This window comes from Hemicordylus capensis, chromosome 5 (assembly GCF_027244095.1).
Source record: "Hemicordylus capensis ecotype Gifberg chromosome 5, rHemCap1.1.pri, whole genome shotgun sequence".
NCBI lineage: Eukaryota > Metazoa > Chordata > Lepidosauria > Squamata > Cordylidae > Hemicordylus > Hemicordylus capensis.
Window position 1 is genome coordinate 217,774,798 of NC_069661.1, and position 23,700 is coordinate 217,798,497.

The following is a 23,700-nucleotide window of genomic DNA, read 5'->3' on the forward strand; positions in this document are numbered from 1 at the left end:
CTGACCTACTCAGAGAAGCACTGCTTGGATCTGTCTCCTTGGAAGGGGAAGTCACAGTCTCATCCCAGGTCTGTATCGTTTATTCAGAGCATACTTTTCTGTTTGTTTGGCTAGATGTTAGTAAGACATTGCAGCGTAGTGAGCTTTCGAACATGTCCAACTGGTTTCAGTTCAGGATACGTACTAGTGTCATAGCCTATTAATCTGGCCGAGGTGTGCCAGGAAAGTCTGCGTTTATTTGTCCGGAATGCTTCCCTCTATGTTGCCTGTCTCTGTGTTCTGCTGTTTTTTAGGTGAGGGAATGCCAGGGACCAGAGGTCTCCATGGTTTTGCATCTCACGTGGCATTCAGAGTTTGAGAGTGTGGTGGTGTGTGAGTCTTATGTCCTGAATATTCATATGTTGACTGGCTCCAGAAAGGACATGTGCCATGTTGATAAGCTGACCTAAAGGGAAATCACTATATTCCCAGAATTTCCTTTTTTTCATGGGAACCTTTGCGCATATATTTGTTTGTAGATATATGGACATGCAGGCATGTAGTTAAGAGGGGAGAGAGCTGCTCTTGTGGTAGCGAGCATGAAATGCCCCCTTTGCTAAGTAGGGTCTGCCCTGATTTGCATTTGGATGGGTGACTACATGTGAGTGCTGTCTTCTGTCAGACACCCCCTTAGGAGATGGGCTGTAGGTCAATGGAAGAGCATCTGCTTTGCATACCGAAGACTCCAGATTCATTTCCTGACATTTTCAGGTAGGAATGGGAGAGACTCCTACCTGAAACCTTGGCAAGCCGTTGCCTATCAGTGTAGATCATGCGGAGCTAGATGGACCAAAGGTCTGACTGGGTATAAGACAGTTTTCTATGCTCCTAAGAAAGGACTTGGGAGGTACATTGTCCTCTTTTTAAAATAATCCAACAGAGAATCAGGTATCTTTAAGCCCATTGAAATCAATGGGTTTATACATGCTTCATTTGGTACTGCCCTGTGGCCATGACTTTTCTCACACATCCGAAGATCGCAGTCTGAATTTTTCTTAGATGAGAGAGAATTTGGACTTCAGAATCAAAACTGTAGACACCTCAAATGCTAGTATCTGAACTTAATCATTGGAGAGAAGCAGAAGGCTTTGATATAGAGAGATAGACAAGAAAAAATGCATTTCTCTTGAGCAGCAGTTAGGGTATGCGCTTCTTAGAAAAATATCTAAGGGCCAACTGGCCATCAGTACGCATACACAAATGATCAAGACGATTGAAAGTTCTACACAGGTAGCCAAAAAGGAAGCACTAAATGAAGCCGCTTCTCTTGTTATATTTTGTATTGGGTTTATTCCCGGGCTCAGCACATATATTAAAAAATGGCTGATTTTCCTTTTAAAATACATGAAAATACCCAAGTACAGAGTGCAGTATTACAGTAAACCGACAGTTGTGAAAGGGACATATAGTTCTTTAGATTGGAAGTTGTGTGGTGAATTGCCATGGAGACCAGATATCATTCAGTGTTGGTCTGCGCTATGGGTGATAAAACCTGTGAAAGGTAACATCAGACCTGAGGGTCTTATATTTGGGAGTTCTGTGAATTGATGTGGTTAATGAGTCTTGCAGGACCAATTCTCAGGGTCCATGCAAAGTTCTTGAGAATGTGTGTCTGTCGTAGTGGGGATGGTCATGCCAGGGTAGATTTCATTCTGATAAATGCATCAGAAAGGTTATCTTTCCGTTGATCCTGGTATATATTATCACAGGAAAAACATTTCTGCAGGGATTCCTGCCTTGCATGACAGTCTCGCACTTCCTTCAAATTTGTGCAATACAGGGACTGCAATGTAAGAAGATTCATGCTGCTACATATTTAAGAGACTGCTTCTTCCACTGCTTTTGTAAGATGGCACAAACATCCCCTTAACAATATAGTCCACTAGTATTTTTAAGCCCGTTTCAATAACGGGCTCTAGTGGGGGGGGGTGCTGCTCTCAGCCTCACCTTGGGCTGCCAGCGGGCCCAGTCCCCCGGACTTGGGGTGGTTTTGTTTCGGCATGGGGGTGGTGGGTTCTATTTAGGGCGGGGGGGCTTTACTTACCCCTCCCGCGCTTGAAGCCCCCTGCAGCTGCCGCCCCCTTAAGTCTCGGGCCGGACTGACCGGGCGCTCTACAAACGGGTGGGCAGCGCGGCAGCAGGATGTACTCCCACCCGCCCCCTTCCCTGCCGTGTCTCTGCTCTGCAAAAGTGTTTTGGAAGGAAGCCTTCTGCGCGCGCACGCGCAGAAGGCTTCCTTCCAAAACGCTTTTGCAGAGCAGAGACATGGCAGGGAAGGGGGCGGGCGTACATCCCGCTGCTGTGCTGCCCGCCCGTTTGTAGAGCGCCCGGTCGGTCCGGGGCGCTGGATCAGGCCCCCCCTTCTTCCTCCTCTCGGCCGCCAGCCAGGGGCCATTTTTCTCGGCGGCCACCGCCAGCAGGGCCATTTTTCTCGGCGGCCACCACCGCCGCCAGTGGGGCCAGTTTTCTCGGCGGCCGCCACCACCGCCAGCAAGGCCAGTCTTCTCGGCGGCCGCCGCTGCCGTGAGCGGGGCCAGGCTTCTCCGGCAGCAGGGCCAGTCCTTCCTGCCACCGCCGCCTTTCCCTGCTTAGAGCCAACATGGCCACCCGTCTCTGGGCGGCCATATCTCTTTGGCCCGATCTGGGCATGCGCTCCGCTCCGCGCATGCCCAGAATGGGCCAAAAAGACACGGGCAGCACGGCCGCACGCCGAAGGCTTTTATGGTATAGGATGCGCCAAGTCAGTACATTAAGGGCATGGAGAACAAATATTTCTGAAAGAAGCTGGATGGCTGCCCCACAGCTATGGAATCCACCCCACTGGAGATTTGCCAAACTTTTAGGAATGTTGTAAGGCTTTATTCTTTAAACCAGGGATGGGGAACCTTGGCCCTCCAGCTGTTGTTGAACTACAACTCCCACTGGCTGGGGATGATGGGAGTTGTAGTTCAACAACAGCTGGAGGGCCAAGGTTCCCCACCCCTGCTTTAAACTGTCTCTCTCATACTCACACACATGCACCATACACAGGTTCAGCAGTGTTATGTTTTAGCAGTTTTACTTATGTTATTTTATACTGATTTCTTATTGTTACATGCTCAGAACCTTTGCACTAATGCAACCTATGTACTGAATAAAGCAAATGTTGGCATAATGTTTCTGGAGCAATGAGGGCTAGCAACGTGCAATGAAAGAAAAATCCCCGAGATTCTAAGATTGACTTGAATGTTACAACTGCCGCCTGGAGGCAGTTTGAAAGGGTGGCTCTTATGCATTTTTGTGGAACAGCTTATCACATGGTTGAGATGCTTTTTATCATGCCACTACAAATCACCCAGACTGGAGTTACCCAGACTGTGGGTAGTGGGGGACTTCAGTCTTCACTTTGGGACCGGGTGGGTCTGACCAGCTCAGGAGTTCATAGCAACCATGACAACTATGGGCCTATCCAAAGTGGTCTCAGGACTGATGCATGATGCTGGTCACATGCTCAATTTGGTCTTTTGCGCTGATCAGGGTAGTGTTTCGTGGGTGGGGACTCCCGTTGTCATGGACGGACCACCATCTGGCTGATGTAGGACTTGCAATCACAATCCACCTCCCCAGGTGGTGAAGGACCTATTAGACTGGTCTGCCCAAGTAGGTTATTGGATCCAATAGGATTCTAAGAAGCCTTGGAAGGGTTTCGAGTTGATTCTGCCAATGATTTTGTTGATGCGCTGGTGCAAACATGGAATAACGAACTCACTAGAGTAATTGACACAATTGCTCCTAAGTGTCCTCTCTGACCTGCTTCAAAATTAGTACCGTGGTATTTGGAAGAATTACAGGAGCTGAAGTGGCAAGGTAGATGACTAGAGTGCAAGTGGAGGAAGACTCAACGTGAATCTGATAGTTTATAACACAGAGCACATTTGAAGATCTATGCTCTGGCAAGGCAGGTGGCAAAGAAGTGGTTCTTTTCTGCCCACATTGCTTCCACAAGTTCATGTCCAGCGGAGTTGTCTAGGGAGGGTTGTGAGGTGGCTAGTATGTGCCCCCTCCACCTTGAACTCAAATTTGGAACCTTCTATTACCCGCTGTGACATTTTAAATGACTTGTTTTGCTGATAAAATCTCTCATATTCAGGCCGAAGAGGATTCCACATTTATTGCAGTCTACTAGGGAGGTGTCCAGCAACTCCTGTTATGGGATCAGATTGGATCACTTTCAGTTTGTGACTCTTGAGGATGTGGATACGCTGCTTTGGACTGTACATCCTACCACCTGTTCTCTTGACCCTTGCCCAACTTGGCTAATTTCATCTGCCAATAGTACTATCAGAGAGGGTCTGGTACACATTATAAATGCTTCTCTGAAGGAGGGCAGAATACCTCCTTGACTTAAGGAGACTATTATTAGACCTTACTAGAAGAAACCTGCACTGGAGCCCTCAGAGTTAGCCAATTATAGACCTATCTCCAATCTTACAAGGTTGGGCAAGGTGATTGAGAGGGTGGTGGCCTCTCAGCTCCAGGCAGTCTTGCAGATTATCTAGACCCATTTCATACTGGCTTTTGGGCAGGCTATGGGGTTGAGACTGCCTTGGTTGGCCTGATGGATGATCTCCAATTGGGTATTGACAGAGGGAATGTGACTCTGTTGATCCTTTTGGATTTCTTGGAGGCTTTTGATACCATCATCCATGTTATCCTTCTGGGTCACCTGAGGGAGATGGGATTGGGTGGCACTGTTTTACAGTGGTTCTGTTCCTACCTCTCTGGCAGATTCCAGATGGTGTCACTTGGAGGCCGTTTCTGTGCAAAGCAGGAATTAATGTATGGAGTTCCAAAAGGCTCCATACTGTCTCCACTGCTTTTTAACATCTACATGAAACTGCTGGGAGAGATCACAAGGAGATTTGGTGCAGGGTTGTGGTGAATTGGTGTGGAAATTTCCTTTCCTGACTCTGGTCAGTTAATGAATAAACTGGCTGAACCAGTTTTAACCAGCTCTTAGCAGCCTTCTCAGTCACCTAGCTCAGGAATGACTCCTATCAGCAATGAGTCATTTCCTCAGCATGATCAGAGAAGCTGCCTATGAACATCCTTAACTTTCAAAACCCAGAAAGCTAAGAAAAAAATTCTGATAAACCCAGACGTTCTGGTAGGTTACTGCTGCCACCAGATATCTCCTACAGTCTACTCTGAATGGGCATTGGAGCAATCAAAGATCCCTGTTTGCCTTTTCCTCCTTGCTAACAAGCAAGTGTATAAATCCAATTGTTCTCCTAGGAATCTGCCTGCATGTGGAGTTAATTGTTAATTTGGCCAATCTCCCATTGAGATGTGTTTTGCACCAGAGAAATCCCTCTTCTGCCCCCTCTTTCTCCTGCTGTGTTAATAACCAGCCCTTGGAAACTTGTAAAAAATAAAAAGCAAATAACAGAGGGGAAATATTTTTTTATTAAAATTACTACAGACTATTTCCACCCAAGGCATTTAGCTTTTTAGATGCACTTAAAAATACTCAGTTGCTTACAGGAATACTTCAAAAGCACCCAGATTATTCTGGGGTGGCACACTTTGGAATCTTAGTTACTCAGTTGCAAAGAACAGATATTTAGGACAATGCAAAGCACACACAGAAATAAATATAAATTCCTGACGCCAAGTCTGACTAAACACTCTTTTCCTATGCTAAATTCCCAAAGCCAAAGCCCTGGCATCATGTCCTTGAACTCACCAAACCCCTGATGAGAATCAAGCCTCATGCAATCCTGTCTTACAATGATCTACAGTCATCCTGCTGCAGCAAACTCCATTAATGCATGTTCTCCATGCTCCCAGCACAGACTTCATCCTCTTCCCAGAAATCCCAGCAACAGCTCTCTGGGTCCCACTCAACTGGTGGACTGATTGGTTGCCCTGGAGTTCACCAGCCTGTTAGTCAAGGCAAGAGTTCACTTCCTGTTAACTCTTTAAAGTGTGGGGAGACCGGTCACTACAAGGGTATTATCCATATGCGGATGACCACCCAAATCTATTTCTCAATATCAACATCATCAGGCATTGGCATAACTTAACTAAATGCCTTCCTGGAGATGGTAATTAGCTGGATGAAGGATACCAAACTGAAGTTGAATCCAAATAAGATGGAGGTACTGACTCTGAGAGGTCAGAACTCAAGAGATAGTTTAGGTCTCAGGCTGTTTTTAAAAAGACCCTTAAGATGTATCTGGTTTTTTTCCAGGCTTTTAATTAATTTTAATTGGTTTCACCTCATAAAATTGTTTGCATAATTTTATCCTGTTTTTTTAATATTTGTTGTATTTTAACTTATGTACACTGCCTAAGGATGAACATGTCAGGTGGTATAGAAATATAAAATAAATAAATCCTTGGTGTCTGAGACATGCTATCTCCTTCTAACAAGATCCACGGAGAAAATCAACATGCTTTTGGCCTGCTGCATTATTTGTGTTCAGGCAAAGGGACACCCATGCCCATTCGTATCTAATGCAGAAATGAATAGCCTCATCAGAGGCAGACATTCTAACCGACTGAGAAATGAGAACAAGAGTCCTGACCAGTGTTCCTTCTAACAGGGATCCCCAGGTGTTGTTGACTGCAACTCCCAGAATCCCCTGCTGCAATGGCTTTTGCTTAGGGGTTATGGGAGTTGTAGTCAACAACCTCTGGGCATCCCTGTTGGAGGGAACACTGGTCCTGACATGGTATGACACAACACCAGTATGGTATGGACAAGGTCTGCCTCAATAGTAATGCAACAGCCCAGGGAGCTGCATTCATCCTCTGGTTACGGCACAGGAGTGCTTCTTAAGAGCACTTGCCATGCCGGGGCAGGGCTGCAATATTCTTTGGTGTTGGTCTCACAAGTGCTAGTGCATCCCAGTGTATCGATGTGTGTGGAACTTAGTAGGAGAGGTGGGCAGCAACAGGAACAAAAACTCAGTAACACGGGGGGGGGGAGGCACAGGAAGTGGAGCCCTTCAAATTCCTGGAGGCTCTTCAGTGGCGGAATGAGGACGCCGGTGGCCCCTGTCCATCCCGCTGCAGGTCCCCGCCACCCAAGCCAGACACCCCGCGACTGACATCAGATGGTGTCTGGTGTCATGCGTCCAACATCAGATGAACCTGCATCTGGTGCCACGCTAGCAAACAAGGCCACACACACACACACACACACACACACACACACACACACACACACACCGTTTGTAAGTAAACTTTGGCCGGCACTACATTGGCAGCACAGCCAGTAGTGCCTCTCCCTGCTTGCGAAAGGGAAGGAAGGGTGGTATAGAAATTGAATAAACGAACGAGCCAGTGTGGTGTAGTGGTTAGAGTGCTGGACTAGGACCGGGGAGACCCGAGTTCAAATCCCCATTCAGCCATGAATACTTGCTGAGTGACTCTGGGCCAGTCACTTCTCTCTCAGCCTAACCTACTTCACAGGGTTGTTGTGAGGAGGAACTCAAGTATGTAGTACTCTGGGCTCCTTGGAGGAAGAGCGGGATATAAAATGTAATAATAATAATAATAGTAATAATAATAATAATAGTAATAATAATAACAACAAACAACAAACAAACAAAAGCAGAGTGATGCATTCCCCGCTGTGCAGCTCCAGTTTTGAAAGGCTTCCGCCAGCGCTGAGTTCCCAGCCTGCCCAGGAAGAGGTCTCTCTGCTTTTGCAAGCAGGGAGAGTCACTACCATCTGCACTGCATATGCGGCACTGGCCAAAGTTTACTTGCAAATGGGGAGTGTGGCTCCACTAGCTAACAGGGCCACACCCCCTGTATCTGCTGTTAGATGCAGGGGGCGTGGCAGAAGTGCCAGGCACGGCCCCTGAGCATGGCAGCCCGGGTTCTTTGAACCCCCGGCCCCCTGCAATGGTGGCTCTGCCCCTGGGGCCCTTCAAATTCATGGAGTGCACTAAATTCATGGAGGACAGGTTTATCAATGGGTACTCGTCTGGTGGCTATAGGCCACCTCCAGCCTCAGAGGCACGATGCCTCCAGTTGCCAGGAGCAAAAGCAAGAGAGAGGACATGCCTTCACCTCTTCCCTGTAAGCTTCTTGGAGGCATCTGGTGGGCCACTGTGTGAAACAGAATGCTCAGCTGGATTGGATAGGAATGGGCGTGATCCAGCAGGGCTTGATATTGCAGCATGGAGCAGGAGCAGGAGGGACTCAGGAGGATGTTGAGGTTGTCTTCTCTAATAGAGAATAGAGGACTTTTGTTATTGACTGAGTCCTGCTTGATTTTTAAATGAGAACAAACCTCACTTGGAAACACCCAGTGTCTGGCCTAGTGCCTGGGCTGGTGGCAGAAGGCCAAATGGCACACTATCTTAAATGCATCATTTGGCCATGTATTCTTATTTCCCCCCTAAGGCAAATGGTGGTGCTGGGTGTGTGGGTGTGATGGTGATGATGATGAGATGATGATGATGATTGGGATAGTGCTTTGAGGAGGCTTTAGCCCTTTGCCTCCACCATGGTCCCAATCTAGATTAGTTACCCTGGTTGTTCCCGAGAGGGAAGCTTCCTTTGGCACCGATAGGAGCTCCCCTTCCCACAGAAATAGGACTTGGGGGGTTCAGATCAGGAGCAAAGTAGGGGGAAGGGTTAAAGCCACTCCCCACCATGCCACAGTCCCAGTCCTGTGTCATTTCACAGTTGCTATTTACTTTAGAAAAAGGAAGCAGACAGGCACCAACTGTGCATGTATTATAGTGTGTAGTTTTGCTCACAGTTTCATTGGCACAGCCATGTTCAGTCCCCAACCAGGTGAATTATCAGCCCTCTGGGCTTGGGACAGGTGAAGCGAGAGAGAGAGAGAGAGAGAGAGAGAGAGAGAGAGAGAGAGAGAGGAAGCCAGAATGGGGCAGAAAGGGAGAATCACACATCACACCTCTGGCTTATTTTCTACCCCACTCCTAGTTGTTTGTATTGGCCGCCACTGCCAAAAATAGTCTACCATAGTATACGACAGTCACACATGCTAATTGCTGGCATTGCCACAGCCAGAGAGCAGGTCTTGTGGTAGCAAGCATGAATTGTCCCCTTTGCTGCGCAAGATCCACCCTGGTTTGCATGTGAATGGGAGACTACATGTGAACACTATAATATATTCCCCTTAGGGGATGAGGGCCACTCTGGGAATAGCATCTGCATGCTTGCACGCAGAAGGTTCCAAGTTCCCTCCCTGGCATCTCCAAGAGAGGGCTGAGAGAGACTCCCATCTGCAGCCTTGGAGAAACCACTGCCTGTCTGTGTAGACAATACTGAGCTAGATGGACCAATGGTCTGACTCAGTATATGGCAGCTTCCTATGTTCCACTGCACTGAAGTCCCATGGAATTGGGCTGCAGGGGTTCCTGTCACTAATACTATAATAATTTCCCAGTAGCTGATGTGCTCAGTATCACAAAGGTCATGACTGGCACCCTAATTCATGTTGGAAAATGGGAAAAACAAGTGCTAAGTTGGCTACTGTGAATGACATTCTTGACCAGCTTAAGGCTTTGAGACACTCTCACTGCTTTCTCTCAATCCCTTATTTACACCCGTACGGTTGTACATGGCCATGGCACTAACATGCAGACAAATAATCTGTCTGGCATGCACCAATGCAAGCTTTTCTTCCTTTAGAATGTCTCCTCAGTGTTTGGGGCAATAGGCCATGTGTGTGTTTAGCCCTTTCAGAAGAATAAGCCATTATTTTCTGAATTATACTCCCTTGCCGAGCCTCCAGCAAAGATTGTATTCCTATTTTAAACCCAAATAGCAAAGCGAGAGGCTTGTCCAAGCGTACTTCACAGTTTAAGGACTAAATACGGACAAAGAGTAGAAAGGGGAAACAAAATAAATAACCGGAGCCTGTGTGGGTTTTTGCTTGTGCAAATAGCAAATGCAAGGGCCATGATCTGTATCTGGACCACAACAAAGAGCAGAGTTAGAGCCCTACTCTGCCATGCTTCTGATTAGGATCATGCTTTATGGTGAGATGCATTGGGAATACTGTGAACAATTCTGGTTGTCCCCTTCAAAAAGGATAACATAGAGCTAGAAAAGTTTCAGGAAAGGGCAATCCAAACGATCAAAGGGTTGAATATGTTTCCTAGTAAGAAAAACTGAACTGTTTTTAGAGGGAAAAGACTGGTGGGGTAAAGTTTTATAAAATTATGCATGGTGTGGAGAAAGTGAATAGACAGATAATATTCTCCGTGTCATAATACGAGAACTCAGGGCCATCTAGTGAAATTGATTGGCAGTAGATTCATGCCATTCAAAACAAAACAAAATCTTCTCACATAGTGTTGCCATATTCTGGCTTTCCAAACACGGGTGCCTAATTTGCATATTATATAAATTGGCTTGAAAATAATTTTGCGTATGCTAGAGCCTAGCTTTAAAAAAAGAAAGAAAGCAAACTGGAATCTGGGTGAATCCAGGTGGGCTAAGCAATTTTTTTTTAATTGTTACTGATTTTAATGGTTTTATTTTAATTGCAAATCGCCCTGACCACTTTGAGAAAGGGTGGTATAAAAACTGAATCAATCAATCCAGGTGAGATGCTTAAAATCTGGGAAAAACCCAGAATCCCAGAGCGGGGGCAAGGCAACTCTATTCACACAACACATATTTGCCTTGTTCTATATGATCCCCATCACACATTGAGGTCATCTGGAGAGGGCCATCTCCAGTTACCACCAGTGTGGTGTAGTGGTTAGAGTGCTGGACTAGGACCAGGGAGACCCGAGTTCAAATCCCCATTCAGCCATGACACTTGCTGGGTGACTCTGAGCCAGTCACTTCTCTCTCAGCCTAACCTACTTCACAGGGTTGTTGTGAGGAGACACTTAAGCATGTAGTACACCACTCTGGGCTCCCTGGAGGAAGAGCAGGATAAAGAAATGTAGGGGGAAATGTAGCTAGGTAACTAGGTGCACCTCTGGTTTTAAGCCGTTTGTTTTAAATTGTGTTTGTGTTTGTTTTTTACTTGTTGTGTACTACCCAGAGCCTTTGGATGGGGCGGTATAGAAATGTAATAAATAAATAATCAGCGTGGACTTTTATTTTATTTATTACATTTCTTATCGCCTAATCCAAATGGCTCTATAACATCAATCTAAGAACAAGCAAACACAATTAAAACAAATAGCCAATTAAAACAATTAAAAGAGTTAAAGCAATTTAAAAGCCACTAAAGGCCAGACTAAACAAATGTGTTTTTAGGTCTCTTTTGAAGGCCATTACAGAAGTTAGGCTTCGGATGTCTGTAGGGAGTACATTCCACAGCTCAGGAGTGGCTGAGATAAAGTCGGACCCTGGCGGCAGCAAGAAGTGGCAAAGGTAGCTTAGATGTCTTTAAAAGGGGATTAAGCTAATTAATGAAGGAGAGATCTATCAGCAGCTATTAGCCATGCTAGCTAAATGAAATCTTCAGGTTCAGAGGCACAAAGCTTCTGAAAGCTGCTGCAGGGGAGGCACAGTTGTTACTTTCATGCCCTGCTTATGGCCTCCCTTGGAAGAGTGAAAAGGCCTTTTCAGAGGCCTTCTGCTTCCAGGTTCTGACTCCAAGATGCTGCGAAGGAGAATGCCACCATCATGCCTTATTTGTGAACGTCTCCAAAGCATCTGCTTTGCCATTGTCATGCGACAGAATGCCGAACTAGGTGGGAGTTCGGCATTCGGAACTTGACCTTGGGAGTGCATTTTTTAAAAATGCTGTTTAATTATGTTCTGTGGGCAGTTCTATAATTTCTCAAGGGATGTTAATTCAAACCAATCTACTTCTGATGGTCTAGAGTTCTTGGGAAAGTTGCTAGAGGAAACTACGCCGGTTTGTTCTGCAGGTTGCCTGGATCTTGCCCTGGATTGCTTGGAGTGAAGCTTCTAGGGTGCTTCTATCATGAGGTGAACTGAGGCAACAGCCTCAAGTGGTGAGTGGTGCACTTGCCACCGGAGGCTGTTGCCTTGGTTTGCCTTGGTCCGCCTCAGAAGCACCCTAGAAGCTTCACTCCAAGCAAACCAGATGCAAGCACAGGTGATAGACTCAGGTGGTGAGACTCAGGTGGTGCGTCTCAGGTGGTGAGTGAGGGCACCCAACCTTGCCTCCCCCATCTCTCAAGCCCCATCCTCTGGGCCAGAGCCTGCTGCCACAGCTCCTCTCCCTCTCCACTGTTGCACCACCCTTCCTGCTTCCGCTTGACCCTCTCCTCCTCTTCCTGGGCACTCTGTGTCCTCTCTGCCCCCTGGGACAGATCCCAACAGTGTTGTCTGTAAGAGGGATTCCCAGATGTTGCTGACTACAGCTCCCATAATCCCCAGCTGCAGTGGCCTTTGGCTGGGGGATATGGGAGTTGAAGTCAACAACATCTGCGAATCCCTCTTACAGGGAACACTGGAGCCCACTGCCGTCATCCATTTTCCCCTCCTGCCTCAGCCTCCCCCTCCTGGGAAGCTCTCTGGTGGCCACTGCTGTTCCAGTTCCGAAGCAGTGTCTGGCTTTGCCTGTCCATGACCCCTGGGCTCACTCACTCACTCACTCACTCACTTGCTGGCCCATCCATCACTGCTGCTGCTGCTTGGGTGGTCCTGGTTGATGACAGCAGCAATGGATGGGCCAGCAAGTGAGCTGATTGCTGCCGTTTGAGGCTACACCTCACCACCACCAACGGGTGAAAGAATGGCCTTGGATGGGCAAAGCTAGACATTGCTTTGGACCCAGAACAGCAGCGGCCAACAGAGCAGACCGTGAGGGGGAGGCAGGAAGGGAAACCAAGTGGCAGCAGCGGGCTCTGGCTCAATGGGCAGAGCAGGCAGAGCATGCCGAGGTGGCCTCAGAGAGGGCAAAGCAGAGGCGGGGAGGGCAATGTGACAGCATAGAGGAGGTGGGCTGGCACCAGGAGGGTGGCCGTGGAGGAGCAAAACAGCAAATTGCTCTTAGCATCAGGCATCTTGTTTGGGCTACCACTGGAAGCTTCTAAAATCTAATAAGATGCATTCCAGGCCAGCCAGTGAATCATCTCCTCTGTCACCACTACATTTCCCTCAGAGTGGCTGCATTCATCTTAAATGTTCCCGACTTGTCCTTGCAGTTAGCATGTTGGTAAACATTCTGTGACATCACAGAACGTAACGGCAGGGTCTGAGTTCAGTATCCGTGCCAGGTTCAAAGGGACCTTCAAACAAATGCCTTTCCAGGCCCTGTTTGTAGTGGAGATGGGCAGTCATGTTGGTGGCTGTCATGGTTTTTTAACCTATAATGCAATGCTCTATAATGCCATTGGTTGCACAATCAGATGCAACAGCAAGATGGAGACATTGCATCCTCTATAATAAGATGCCTGTATCCGTCCGTGGACACCCAGGCATGTGTCCGTGCCTCCCTCGGCCATTCTGGGCATGCGCGGAGTGCATGCCCAGAACGCGCTGAGGGAGACACGGCCGCCAGTACCAGGCGGCCATGTTGGATGGCCAGAAGCGGCCGCCGCGAAGAAGCCGGGGAAGCTCCACAAAGCCAGGGAAGAGGCGGCGAGGGAAGCCGGCCGAGGCCTGGCGGCGCCGCCGAAGCCGGGCAGGAGGGAAACTTTGGGGCCCTTGCCTGGCCGTGCAGACCAGCCGCGGCATGGAGGCGGGCGACAGCGGCGGGAGGGGGAATGGTGGCGGAGGCCCGGAGCTCACAACTGCACTAGTGCCCGTTATTTAACGGGCCGAAAATCACTAGTTATTCATAAAAGAAGATGGTGGTCACCAATATGGCTACCAAAGAGCACTCCAAATCACCCTCACTGAGGTAAGCTCCCCATATGTTTGGGAAGGCTTATTTTGGTGATAGAGTGCTTCTTGGTGGCTGCCATTTGTTCTCACCGAGGGCTTTTTGATGGCCCCACACCCTCTAAATACCAGTTGCGGGGGAGCAACAGCAAGAGAAAGGGCATGCCCTCACCTCTTCCCTGTGGCTTTCTCAGAGGTATCTGGTGGACCACTGTGTGAAGAGGATGCTGGACTAGATAAGCCTTGGGCCTGATCCAGCAGGGCTGTTCTTATGTTCTTACATTGATGCCAGCCCTGTAACAATTCCACAAGGCTGATCAATTTTTGCATCTGCCTCCAAAGAGTTATTGCTCTTTGGAGGCAGTTATTAAGAGTTAACGGTTTGGGCCCGGGGTATCTGAGGGACCGCCTGCTCCCAAGGGTTGCTGCCTGCTTGACAAGGTCATCTGAGGGGGCTCTGCTCCTGGTGCCTACAATGAAGGAGGATCGTCTGTCGTGCACTCAGGACAGGGCCTTCTCTGTTGCTGCCTCCAGACTTTGGAATGCTCTCCCAGTGACCATTCGCTCCTTGGACTCCATCACAGTTTTTAGAAAGCTTCTTAAATCTTGGCTTTTTACCCAGGCTTTTATATGACTGTTTCTACTGCTGCTTCTATGTGTTTTTACTCATTTATAGTTTTTATGCTTGTATTTTATAGTTTTTAAATTAGATTTGTTTTATATTTTTAGCTTAATATTTTAATTGTCATTTTTATTGTATGTTTTTAACTTTTGTAAACCGCCTTGGGGTTGTTTTTAATGAAAGGCGGTATATAAATTCAAAAATAAAATAAAATAAAATAAAATAAAATAAAATAAAATAAAATAAAATAGCTCTGCCACAAGTTTAAGATGGGAGGGAAGTGGGTGGGTGGTGCAGGAACAGAAAAGAAGCAGCAAAGCCAGAAGTCGAGATGGTAGCTGCTTATTTATATCTGTGTCCTCTGTGTTCTTCTTTTCCTGCAGGCCTTATTGTCCTGCCTCTGCTGCATACACACCTCACGTGCATTTGGGTTCCTCCCCCAGGCTAGAAAATGGGGAGGGGAGATGCAGAGGAGGGCCAGATGCCTGAAAGAGTAAATCCCCCAGATGGCGGCTGGGGCTGGGTTGTGCTGCTGGGTTGCTTTGTCATCACTGGCTTTTCCTATGCCTTCCCAAAAGCTGTGAGTATCTATTTCAAGGAACTGATGTATGACTTCCATGTGGGCTACAGTGATACAGCCTGGATCTCATCGATCATGCTGGCTATGCTGTATGGAACAGGTAAGGATTCTATAACTCCACCCAAAGTAGTAATTTTATCTTTAATAATGATTCCTACCAATTTACCTGGAACAGTTGCTAATTTTGTGGAACCCCTTTAAAAAAACAAAACAAAAAACCTCCCAAAAAACCAGAGGTACTTTTGCGACTTTCCAGGCCTCTAGTTTAGAAGCTGGTTTGAGGAGTAAGTTACATACAGTGGTCAAGAGTTTTCAGTCATCCAACATTTGGGTGGGTATTCCTTATTTCCAAGCAAATAAACCCTTTTTGGAATTCCAGAGAAAACAGGCACTGTTGTTTTCCAGAAATCTGCATAACAGAATGCACTATTTGCAGCTCTTTAATATCTCCCATTTTTCAAAATCTGAACTTCTGATCTTAGGCTCAGCCACTGCTAACCCACGAAAACAAGAATCCACATCAAATCTCCCGCTCGGTAACACATATCTCCAGGGGCATACTGTAGCTAGGGAGAGGGGGCCCATGTTCGCCCGTCTCTCTGGTGGCCCCTCAGAGTGAGGGAGACAAAGAAAACAGGGAGGGGTGGAGCTGGGCGCCCCTCAGAAGCTGGTGGGCCCGGGTTCTGTATACCCATCTGCTCAATTATAGCTACACCCCTGCATATCCCTCATTGTTGGGATCAGTTTTCTTCAGAAATGGCATATTCTGTGTTTTCCTGTCCTTTAAATGGCTTCCTGTCCTCCAGATAAACATGTAGTGGATGGCCAAGATGTCTTCTGCTGCTCACAATAATCCAACCAACTCAAGTTGCCAAATGGTATCAGGCAGGGCTGGAGGCCCCACAGCATGACACACACAAAATTATTCCAACAAAAATTACAATGAAATTAGAAATAATAAAGCTTTATTTTTACTTGGCAAAGATGCAATGAAAAACGTATAATCTAACAAGAACAGCTATCTTGCAATATAAGCCTTTTTGCATTAGAAATATCTTTAAATGAAAAAATATATATTGAGGCTATTCCCACGATCAAAATTGCTGGTGGCTAGGGAGGACTGCGGGGCAGGCAGGCAGGCAGCTTTCCTGCCTCCTCTACATGAGCAGACGGGTGCTAGAGCTCTGCTGCACTGTGTGTCTACTCGACTGGCCTGGCAGAGCTGAATAGATAGGGGATCTGGAGGCGGAAGTCCTCCAGTAACCCACAATGCATTGCAACTGAGAGGCTTCCCACAACAATGCTGCAGCTCCCAGCTGGTCTGCTGGGAGCTGCAGATCACAGCCCCACTCGCACATACGATCGGGGCTTGCAAAGTTAGATGGAGCTTTGGTCCTTTGACCTTAGTTAAAAGGTAGGCTAAAAAACAAGGTAGCCCTACTCTCAAGCAGTGGGGTGGGATCGGGTTCCGAGGCTCCACATGAGCCTCACAACCCAGGTTTTCCCGCTCCTGCCCTGCTGCAGCTGGTTGTGAGAAGGACCTTAATATGCAAAATTCAAAATTTAGTCATTTGTTTGTATTCAGAGGCCCCTCATAATGTGAGGCCCTAAACTGCAGCTTACTTGGCTTGTGCCTAAATCCAGCACTGGTATCAGGAAATAACTGCTTCAGTTGTCCATTCCTTTTATCTCATTCTGGTCACCTCTGCTTTCTGATTTCTTGGCTTCTCTGCAGGACCTGTGAGCAGTATTATGGTGAACCAGTTTGGGTGCCGGCCTGTGATGCTTGTTGGGGGTCTCCTGGCTTCCTCTGGAATGATTCTTGCCTCCTTCACCACCAACATTATTGAGCTGTACCTGACAGCTGGTGTGCTGACAGGTTAGTGTTTGTGAAGTGCAGAAGAAAAGCTACATCATTCAGGCATGCACCTAGAAGCCACAGGTAGCACGGGAAACCACCAGAAATTGAGTAGACAACACAAGGAGAAGGACAGCACATAATCCATTGTGCATTTTTGTACACATGTCACTAGAAGTGCCTTTGAGCCTCTCTCATCCTATTTGCACACATGTGCATATTGTTATATTATTTAAATATTTATATACCACTTTTCAACAATGGGAAGAAAGTGGAAGATATATAGGCTCAAAAGTGGAAGTAAGACACCAGAAGTGCCTTTGAGCCTCTCTCATACTATTTGTACACATGTGTGCATGTTATTTTTGTTATGATTTTATTAAAAATATTATATACTACTTTTCAACAATGGGAAGAAAGTGGAAGAGACCCATTTTGAAATCAAATACAGGCACTCCCCTACTTACAAATGACCCTTACTTACAAACAAATCTCCATAACATATTAAATGAAGTCCTCAACTTACAAATGCCAGTCCGCACTAACAAACAGGTCATCCCTTATAGGAACTGTGTGTGTTTTGAGTTATGAACATCCAACTTACAAATGAACTTTTGGAACACAACCCGTTTGTAAGTTGGGGACTCCCTGTTCTAACCAATGTAGGTTGTGGTTTTGTTTTGCACCGCAGACAAGCACATGAATAAAGCAAATATTTTGAAAGAAAAAAGCATTATTCTTTGCTTTTAAGTGATTCACTGTGTAGGGCTCAAGTGACAAAAAGCTATCCATAAATATAAAAAATAAATGTTACAGTGGGCATTATCTTAAAAGAGAAATTTCTTCCTGGGTAGGAAAGAAGAAAGAATGCTTCTTTTAAGATGATGTTATCATCCATGCCTTTTATAAATACTTATGCAATGTCAGCCTACTAACATTGAATGCATGCAAGTTGTACAAATGGTATTGCACAAGAATAAGCCCATTATTTTCAACGGGCTTACTCATATGTAATGTCATTTGTGCAATTTTTGCATCTGCACAGCTTGCAAGTATGCACCGTAACTAGACTGATGTACAGTTGCACAATAAGTCATCCATTAACTTTTATAAAAAATATTGCTGTCCAATTAATCAGGGACACCTTATTAATTAAACGTTTTAATCAAATGATCTAAGCCATCAATCCTCTAAATCAGACCTGCTCAACTTTGCCCCCCCAGCTGTTTTTGGATGACAACTCCCATAATTCCTAGCCAGAGTGGCCAATAGCCAGGGATTGTGGGAGTTGTAGGCCAACATCTGCAGGAAGGCCGAAGTTGAGCAGGCCTGCTCTAAATGTTGCAGCAATAGTTTCAGTGGTTGACATGATGAGGAAAAATTACTGAAAATAAAAGGACACATTAGGCATTGTCTAATACATTGGTTCTCAGACCTGAGTCCCGACTCCAAGATGTTGCTGGACTACAGCTCCCATGCCATGCTGTAGGCCTAAGGTCATTTTGGCTGGGGATGATGGGACCTGTAGTCCAACATCATCTGGGGACACAAGTTTGAGAACTCCTGGCCCAATGGATCCTTTAAATTTCAATAAGACTACTTTCAGTAATTGTCCTCATCATGTCAGCCAGTGACAAAATAATTTAAAATTAACTGCCATAAATAACTGTGAAGTGCTAAAGGTAAAATTGCATGGATGAGTTTTTGGATTTAGAATGCAGAAAATGCCCTGGTGGGAGACTTAAGGAAAGCTGCATTCACAGGAATCTTGGTACACTTTAATGTTAAGGCCACCATCATTTTCTCTCTCTCTACCATTACTCTCAATTCTTTGTACCCTCCAGGTTTAGGTATGGCTCTGAACTTCCAGCCTTCTCTGATCATGTTAGGCTCCTACTTTGACAAGCGTAGACCTCTGGCGAATGGGCTCGCTGCAGCTGGAAGCCCGGTCTTCCTTTCCGCCCTCTCTCCACTGGGCCAAGTCTTGCTAGAGAAGTTTGGCTGGCGAGGGGGATTCCTGATCATGGGAGGCCTCCTACTCAACTGCTGCACCTGTGGAGCCATCATGAGACCTCTCACCATGAAGAAGACGACGACGGAGAAAGCACAGGACAAATATGAAGCCAAAGAAATGCTGCCAATGGGAGGACAGGCAGAAGAGGTGATCAGCACCACGGACAGCACCAAGAAGTCAAAAAAAGCCAAGAAGAAAAAAAAGCCCAAGAAAGGGAGAAAGCTATTAGATTTTTCTATCTTCAGAAACCGAGGCTTTGTCATTTACGCCATTGCCAAGTTCATCATGGTCTTGGGCCTCTTTGTGCCCACCATACTGCTGGTCAACTATGCCAAAGACTCAGGAGTGCCGGACACAGAGGCTGCTTTTCTGCTATCCATCATTGGTTTCATAGATATCTTTGCCCGCCCATCCTGTGGGATGCTTGCTGGACTGAAATGGGTGCGGCCCCATGTAGCTTATTTGTTCAGCTTTGCTATGCTATTCAACGGCTTGACAGATATCTTCAGTGCCAGAGCCAGCAACTATACGTCCCTCGTCATCTTCTGTGTCTTCTTTGGCATCTCCTATGGGATGGTGGGCGCACTGCAATTCGAAGTGCTCATGGCCATCATTGGCTCACAGAAGTTCTCCAGCGCCATTGGGCTTGTGCTGCTGATTGAGGCCTTCGCTGTGCTCATTGGACCACCCTCTGCAGGTAAGTCCCCTGATACTTGTCAGCTGGAAACCTCCCTCGAGCCAGGGCTCATCAGGGCTTAACCCAAGAGCCAGTTTCCCATGCCATGGCTCAGTCCTAACAAATCCTTGGAAATAAAGGCTGACATGCTGTGCAACATTCTGTAGGCCTTTTAATTAAATGTGTGTGCAGTTATGCAAGGGCGCACTTGCGCAAACACAGGGAATTGTGCAAGTAGAGTTGTGAGAATAACAGCCATTGGAAATAATGTTCTTCTATCATGTCTGTGTTTGTGCAATTTTTGCATTTGCACAAGAGAGCTCTTAATGCAACTGTGCACACATTTTGTTGAAAGACACTTAAAACATTGTACAGTATGTCAACCAATGATAAGTATGTATGCCATACAAAACATATAACAATATAATATAAGTAATAATAACAATAAGCAGTATGTCAGCCAATAATCTGAGAGTGTCTGAGCAGGCACAGAATGCCCATACTATTGAGAAATCACAGGAAGCCTCAATGTCGCTGGAGTTGGGACTTTCAGGCTTTAAAAACATATTACTTTTTATCCTACCCTTTCTCCTCTAGGGAGCTTGAGACAGGATACATGTTTTGCTTCCTGTTTCATCACCACAACAACCCTCTGAGGTAGGTTAGGCTGGGAGATATTGACCCCAGATCAGTCACTGAATTTCATGGCTGAGTGTGGTTGAAACCATATCTTCCCACTGCTAGTGTGACTACTACACCACTGGCTCTTTGGTCTGGCATGTGTAGAGAGACTTGGTGACATTTTGATATTTCACTAAGCCCTTCAATGTAGATTGACTGACTGATTGATTAAGTGCTGTCAAGTCGGTGTCAACTCTTAGCAACCACATAGATAGATTTTCTCCAGGATGATCTGTCTTCAACTTGACCTTTAAGGTCTCTCAGAGGTTCATTCATTGCTTTCATAATCGAGTCCACCCACCTTGCTGCTGGTCATCCTCTTCTTCTCTTTCCTTCAACTTCCCCCAGCATTATGGACTTCTCAAGAAAGCTGGATCTTTGCAAGTATGATAGTTTGAGCCTGGTCATTTGTGCCTCGAGTGAAAATTCTGGATTGACTTATTCTGTGATCCATGTGTTTGTTTTCCTGGCTGTCCATAGTATCCTCAAAAGTCTTCTCCAGCAGCACCAAAGTTCAAAAGCGTCAGTACTTTTTTTATCTTGCTTCTTCAAAGCCCAGTTTCGCATCCATAGAGTGTCACAGGAAAAACCATGACTTGGCAACATTTTGATATTCCACTAAGCCCTTCAATGTACGTGTTTTGAAAATGTCTGTTTCTGCGAGCACTGTAAGATATTACTCTTTGGGGATGGGGCCATAGCTCAGTGGAAGAGCAGCTGCATGCTTGCATGCAGAAGGTCCCAGGTTCAATCCCTGGCATCTCCAGACCCCTGCCTAAAACTCTGAAGAGCAGCTGCCAGGCCGGGTAGACAATAGTGTTAGATGGACCAATGGTCCAACTCTATATAAGTCAGCTTCCTGTGTTCCCAAGTGTGAACAAGTCGAAAAATGGACTGATACAATCTCATAGTTAAAAAAAAAAAATTAAAATGTTATTCCTTTTTCTCAAGGACTCAAGACAGCTTACAAAATACAAATTTTATCTTTCAATGATGCACAATGCAACTCTGGCATTCCCCATCAGCTGGCGTTGCTGTGCACATGACCGGCAGCCCCAGCAGTGTTGCAAAGATGGGCAATTGACAACTCCTTAAAACTGCATGGTTTCCAATGGAATTAGTGCTGTGCAACTGCAGATGTGCAGTTCAAAGCCATTGCGCAACTGCCTGTTTGCACAACACTGCTGGGGTTGCCTGTCACATGTGCAGCAGCACCAGCTGATGGGTAATGCCACATGGAAGGATGGAATACTATAATACAGATATGCTATGCTGAGCTGGTCTTGTGGCAGCAAACATGAATGGTCCCCTTTACTAAGCAGGGTCTGCCCTGGTTTGCATTTGGATGGGTGACTGCATGTGTGCACTGCTGTAAGATGGGGCTATAGCTCAGTGAAAGAGCATCTGCATGCAGAAGGCCCTGGCATCTCCAGGCAGGACGGAGTCTCCTGCCTGAAACCTTGGAGAGGTGCTGCCAGTCAGTGTAGACAATACTGAGCTAGATGAACCAATGGTCTGACTCTGATTAATGAGCCAGCTTGAATAATCATAGGCTTCCTATAATACGGATATGCTATCCTTTTGTTTTTAAAACCTTAGGTCGCTTGGTGGATGCACTCAAGAGATACGACGTTATCTTCTACGTGGCTGGCTCAGAGGTTTTGCTGTCTTCTCTCTTCCTGGCCATTGCTTCCTACTGCTGCCTGGGCAGGGAGAAAAAGAAGACCCCTCCGCCAGAGAATCCTTCTACAGGAGGAGGTGGCAGTGAGACCGAGGAAGCAGAGTCAGATGCACAGGAAGCAGAGGATCACCCCAGCAACAATCACCGCTTGTCCCACAGCATGAACAACACTGGGGGCGACGCAGCCAATCACCTTGCCGAAAACAGGAATGCGGAGGGAGTTGGGCGGCCTGAGGGGGAAGGGGCCGCTTTGGTACCAGGTGGTTGCAATGTTGACCAGCCAACAGAAAGAGACAGTTTTTAGCTATGGGAAAGTTCATTTTGATGTATAGGCAATGCTAGTGCATGGGGCCTGTCCTGGCTTAACGAGAAATGTGTAGGGAAAGCAGATATGTTCGGATGGTGGAAAGCGAGGAGTCCCCAGAATAGCCATTTTTCTATGTATAAAAGCATAACGGTACATGAACAGAATTATCTAAGGAATACAAGCCATCGCATTCTCCAAAACAGCCTCCAGAATTCTCCATAATTCTTTCCAGTGCTGCAGTGGGAACCTGGTATTCCTCCTGGGCACAACCGAACACTTAAATTAGGGGCTCTTAATGACTGGGCTGTTGATTCTACACTTTTTCTAAGCAACTTCTTCAGGCCCAAAGCCCAGCAATAGAGGCCACTACGTAATAATCATAACCTCTGAACAGAATGTTGCTTGTTATGGCAAAGGTGTAGGGGTGTGATGATTTCAGTACCTACAACAGCAGCAAGTATACCATACAAGGTGACAATCTATGCAGTCCATGTTGGAAGAGTGACCAAGTGCCAAAGCTTCAGTTTGAGTCTGTATGTAAGGAAAGACATGTCCATTATTGGACACATTTGTGCTGGGAAAAGATAACAGTGTTTAATCTTCCTAGGCTACTAACCAGGTCATTGCAGTGTTGTACAGACAAGAGTAAAAAAGAGACAGGTTGTCAGTTTGTCTAAAATGTGTGTGTGTGGGGGGGTGGAGAATAGCATAATGAACTCCCAGAAGCCTGATTTTGAGACATGCCAAATAAATTACCAGTGCAAATATTTCAGGCAAGTCATGCTTTTAAGCACAGCATGAAGCAGCATCTACATGTTGCAAATCAAAAGTGCAGCCTATTTTATCTAGAAATTAATTTTGATGGAGGAGATTATTTTTTATTTATCCTCAGATTTATATCCTGACTTTCAGCCTTAACAAGGACCTTCAAGGCAGCTTGCAACTATATAAAATACCACAAATCAAATATATAATAATATATTTAAATAATATAACAAATCAAATAATAATAAATACAATATAAAACAATTACCACCACAGCAGACACCTCCAAGAAAAAGGGCTTCCTTATAGGGTAGCCACATTCTATCCAGGACAGTGTTTTGGTCCCCTTAAATAAGGAGTTCTGTGCCAGGCAAAAGTTCCAACGTACTGTGAGGGGAGAAACTGCACCTGTTGGGGGATATGCTCTTTCAGAGTTCTTAAAGGGACAGAAGCCTCATCCCTTTTGCATTCAGTCTAGTTGATTAGCTGAGGACTGTCACAGGCCAGCTGTAGTTCTGTCTGCCCCAAACCACATCATGACCCCATTCTGCTGTCTTGGGTAAGACTGGCTCCTAGAAGTCGTCACAGCTAAGCAGCAACCATCAGCAATGCCCTGCCTTCTTTGCAAGGCATGAGGGTGTCATGAGAGCGTAAAGGTAAAGTGTGCCATCGAGTCGGTGTCGACT

General features: G+C 46.2%; 1 protein-coding gene across 1 annotated transcript; it reads left to right on the plus strand.

The window, feature by feature from the left end:
- Nucleotides 1-23,356, plus strand: SLC16A8 (solute carrier family 16 member 8). Its single transcript, XM_053251572.1, has 5 exons — nucleotides 1-68; nucleotides 14,836-15,132; nucleotides 16,768-16,911; nucleotides 18,735-19,601; nucleotides 21,861-23,356. The coding sequence occupies exons 2-5, from the start codon at nucleotides 14,904-14,906 to the stop codon at nucleotides 22,244-22,246; spliced, it is 1,626 nt and encodes a 541-aa protein (XP_053107547.1). The 5' UTR covers nucleotides 1-68; nucleotides 14,836-14,903; the 3' UTR covers nucleotides 22,247-23,356.
- Nucleotides 23,357-23,700: the final 344 nt, after the last annotated feature.